Source organism: Augochlora pura, unplaced genomic scaffold (assembly GCF_028453695.1).
Source record: "Augochlora pura isolate Apur16 unplaced genomic scaffold, APUR_v2.2.1 APUR_unplaced_762, whole genome shotgun sequence".
NCBI lineage: Eukaryota > Metazoa > Arthropoda > Insecta > Hymenoptera > Halictidae > Augochlora > Augochlora pura.
Window position 1 is genome coordinate 683 of NW_027588315.1, and position 5017 is coordinate 5699.

Here is a 5017-nt window from a genome sequence, read left to right on the forward strand (position 1 = left end):
CAATTTCGTATGAATAAGATGCGCTTTGTTATATAAATTGGATATACTGTAAGCTAGGACAATTATTCTAGATTTACGGTCAAAATGGCTTCGAGTGCAAAGGGTTAAATTTGCTATAACGATATGTACATAGAACACACATGGTCATTCAGTATACTATTATCGTTTCTCTAAATTTTTATTTTTCTATTAAATACACCTGAATATACAAATTTAAATACCTAAATATATACAAACCTAAATACCGAAATATACAAACTAAAATATCTAAATATACATTGTTAACAAATTTTTAATTTACAACGGTTCGACGTATCTGAGAAAAATTGTAAACGAATTTACGAGCTCACTCGATCATACCACCAGTTTACATTAAATTATAATCAGATTATCTATGTACTCGTAATTCAGTGAAATATCACGAACAAAGAATTAACCCTTTCGCTACGGAGCGTATTACCGAGTAGAGTCGACGCTGAGGTACGGAATGCTACGAAGTCGTTTCTTGTTCTCTAAATTTTACAACGATATTTATTGTACTAAGTAATATCACATTACTTTCTAAAATATAAAAGTTTATAAACATAATTTACTTTTTTAAATATTACACCCAACTGTTTGTCGATTAACAAAAGTATCTTATATGAAGTATGCAATAGAATATTATATAATATAATATATAAACGGTCATTTTTCGAGGGCGTAAATGTACGCCCATCGGAGCGAAAGGGTTAAAGCAACTTCTTGCAATCGAGCCGGAACGGTTCGATCGCACGGCGGAACTCGAGGGCAGAAATGAGCGTCACCAAGAAAACGATATCGTCATTTAAGTCTGCAATCCGTTTCTAGTAACACGATTATTTATACCTGTTGTTTGTAATTGTTTTGTACAAAATGTTGAATAAAATCGTTTTCCGCGAAGGAAACGATCGATTGACACTGTCCGACCCACATCCAACGTGAAAGCGTGCAAGCGGCACGAACGCGCGGCGTTGCTATCCGGCATTAACATCCAATTAATAAACAACCGAGCGAAGAATGTGCGCGAAAAGGGGAGGCAAGGAAAAAGGAGCGCGTGGAGACACGTTTCCGGCGCGCGACGACTGCGTAGCCGCGCGTTGAGAACCGCTGCGCGAAATCCTAGTTCGAAAATATTTGGAACCCTTCTGCCGAATGCCACGGGAATGTCACGGTGAGACTTTCCGCGTCAGTTTCCACGCGAAGGTACAATGTCCCCGTCGAGTATCAGCTACGCGATCGCGCTGTTGATTATTCATACGATCATTCGTGGGATAAACTGTTCTAATCTCGACGAAACGATAGAAAACCTGCACGAATTGTTGGGCGCCGAAACTCGTCGAGTTTCGCGAGACTCCGAAGACGATTCGTCGATATGGCTGGAGTACGAGCACAATACGGGCGCTGGGAACAGAGAAGGTAATTAACGATCGCGACTGCTTGGTTCGATTCAATGCAAAGGGAATATCTTTTGCAGAGGTATCGGTGAATGAGATTTCCGTCCGCGAGAACCCGAAGCTCTCGAATAATGGCATCGCCTGGCAATTCTTGGACGCGAACGGCGTCGGTTTCTTGATCAACGCCGAGAAATCGTTTCTCTCGTTCTACAAGTTCGATCCGGTCAACGCCGTCACCGACGATCCGGTGAACTTGACCGTCGCCGGCAAGATACTGACGTACAAAGTGTTCGCCTCGTACGGCTTCCAATCGGCGAACATCACGGAATTGGACGTGGTCGCCGTTTTATGCGTGCAAACCGACGAAGGCACTTCGTTGCTATGGTACAGGCTGCTCGCCGGCCGGGCGTTCCACAATTTCTGGCTGTGGCCGATCCAGAAGGACATCAAACACATGGAGCACATCCAGCATGGGAATCGAAACGAGCTGTTGTTGCTCGATCACGAGGAATTTCGATTCGGGGCGCAATACTCGCCCATCTACGTTTACGGTTTCAGCATCGACTTCTCTACCAGTTCCTTCGACTTCTGGTAATTTAACGTTCACCACGTTCTTGTTATGGTAGTATTTCTTTTCGAATTATCGAAATAATTGATATTATTTTAGGGTCAGTCTGACCACGTTGGAACCAAAAGTGTTCGGCATTCAAGTATGCCCGGTCTACGAAACCGTCTTTCTCGCTCTTCAAGGGAGCAATGGGCTCACCATGTACGAGTACAAAGACAACATGATCGGCAGCATTTTTCAGCAATCGCTGACGATCAAGTCGATCAAGTCGCAGGACTTGAAGAACTTCGTGTGCTTCGAGAGCGGATACTTACAGTTTCTGGCTGTGTCCGGGCCGGAAGCTGGCCTCTTCCATTTCTTCGACGACGAGTTTCAGTACATCGGGGAGTCTGGAGATAATTTCGGTGAGGATTTACGACAAAACTATTCCAAGTCTTAATTGGAAAGTTTTTCTTTTCTTTAATAATTTTATTAAGCTGAGAACAGTATATTAGTATTAATATCATAGTATAGTATATTAGTATATTACGGCATGGTATATTAGTATATTATAATACAGTGTATTAGTATATTATAGTACAGTGTATTAGCATATTATAGTATGGTATAGTAGTATATTATAGTACAGTATATTAGTATATTATAGTACAGTATATTAGTATATTATAGCATATTATATTAGTATATTATAGTATAGTATATTAGTATATTTCTAACAGTACATTATATAAAAAAAATCTGGTTTATGTGGCAATAGCAGCACGCTGTAATAATATAATATAATATACTGTGTAATAATAATAATAGTGCCCCGAATATAGTTAATAAATAACCGTGCACGTCAAGCGTTATTTTTGTATTATATTATGTTATGTTATTTTTATTCGTCAATGGTGCCATTTTTGGTAATAATAACGCATGATAATAAATTCACGGAAAGAAAGACAAAAATGGCACCATTGGCGAATAAAAGTAAATAAATAAAATAAAAAAAAATAAATAAATTTTTGAAAACAAACTAATCATCTGCTTCGGTTGCAGACATTTCAGAGATAACGTGGGTGAAGAACATAAGGCTGGACACTTACAGAGACGAGACGCTCTTACTTCTTCAACTCCGAAACTCGACTGTCGTTGCTTTAGGCTGGCAGGGCTTGAGTTTCAAGAGGATAGCATTACCGAGCAACGTTCTCGATCAGTTCGACCTTTCCTCAATCACCGTCATCCCAAAGTTCGGATTCGTCCTGGGGAATAAGTTCGTGAAGTTTCACACGGAATTGAAGGCTCTAAAACACCCGTCCCAGTACACCATAGAGAGATTGCTGAGTCTTCAACGTATACTAAACGTAACCGATTCAAATATATATGTAAATTAATTATATTAATTTAATAACATGACAATACAATAATTACATATATAATCAATTTAATAATATAATAATTCTATATATAATTTCTAGTGATATATAATAATCATATGTATATATATAATTTATAATTATATGTATAATTTCTAATTACATATAATTATTATTATATATATATATATATATATATATAATATATTATAATATATATATTTATAATATATATATTTAAAATATACAAGAAACTTAAAGCAGGAAATCCTTTTTCTAGGAAACTCTGAATCACCAAGAGATGATTTTAAAGGAAACAGAAAAGCGTCTAGAGAAAAGTTACTTAAGAAATCCTGTGATCACTGGATTTTGGAACATCAGCTTAATGAATTCAACGGACGAGATTATATTTAATAACGTGACGTACGAATCCGAAGCTCTAACCTTCAACGCGACCGATTACATGGAAGAGCTGAAGAAATTGGAACGGAAGCTCGACGAAATCGATTCGAATTTAAATTCGACCAAGATAGATTACGATTCGGTCGTCGAGATATTCGGGGATATGGATATTTCTGGCAGCTTGAACGTGGACGAGTTAATTGTAAAGTCCATAAACGACGTCGACGTGCAGAACGATTTTCCCGAAAACGAAAGCGTTAAAGAGAACGCGAACGTTTCCAGTATAAAAGCCGATAATATTACTATTTATTCGTTGAATGGTATTCCGGTGACGGACATTTATTTTGCAAATTCGATACATAACTACAGTGGAATTGATTTCTCGAAGATAGATCGAGCCGTGGTGGAGGGAGATCTATACTTCGAGACGATCAATGGCGTTGATTGGGTGGACTTGATGAGGAACGTTGTTTGGAAAAATAAGGATGCGGTCATACCTGGCGACATCGTTATCGAAGGGGTAAGAAGTCGATGATGTTAACCCTTTACGCTATAATAACGAGTCAGACTCGTGAAGTAAATAAAGACAATACGAAAAATAAAAATTATTTCGTCCCGATAAGAACAGTATTAAGAAGAAATAAGTGCTAGTCAACGCCGCGTGAAATGAGTCGTAGCGCAAAGGGTTAAAAGAGAATTAAATCAAATTTTTCATCTACTTAATGTCCACTTGTAGGAAATGCATTAATTAAGCTAATCACTTTGATAGTTTGATTAGTAGACGAATGTCTTGCTTTCTGCATAAAATGACATTTTTAACTATTTGTGATCTTAATATATTATATTATACATTTATAATTACATATCGTATATTATATGTTTATAATTACATATCGTATATTATATATTTATAATTATATATCATACATTATATATTTATAATTGTATATTTTATATTATATATTTATATGCTTAATAATTATTCTAGTCGCTGAGTGCAGACAGTGTAGTGTTGGATACACTGAACGATCTCCAATATCCGTACGACTACGTTTTAGTGGACGGTGACACACCAACGATAGTGACTGGTCAAAAATCCTTTAATCATCTGCAAGTGGGTAGCATGACCGGTCTTAAAACGATAAATGGCATAGACATCAACGATTTTGTGCTTCTGTATAAAGATAATGTGCTGGAAGAAGAAATCACGTTCGAAAATCTCATCGTAGATGGCTCTCTTACGGTGAGCGTATAAAATTCTCAATGCAGTTCGA

The 5017-nt window shown here is 37.2% G+C and overlaps 1 protein-coding gene across 1 annotated transcript; it reads left to right on the plus strand.

The window, feature by feature from the left end:
- Positions 1-1173: 1173 nt before the first annotated feature.
- On the plus strand, positions 1174-4986 carry LOC144478078 (uncharacterized; the record flags this gene model as incomplete). The annotated part of the gene is given in 7 exon segments (XM_078195798.1): positions 1174-1222; positions 1225-1437; positions 1496-2006; positions 2083-2387; positions 3025-3329; positions 3622-4263; positions 4732-4986. Coding segments are annotated over 7 exon segments (2280 nt in total), but the record flags the coding sequence as incomplete, so codon positions are not given.
- Positions 4987-5017: the final 31 nt, after the last annotated feature.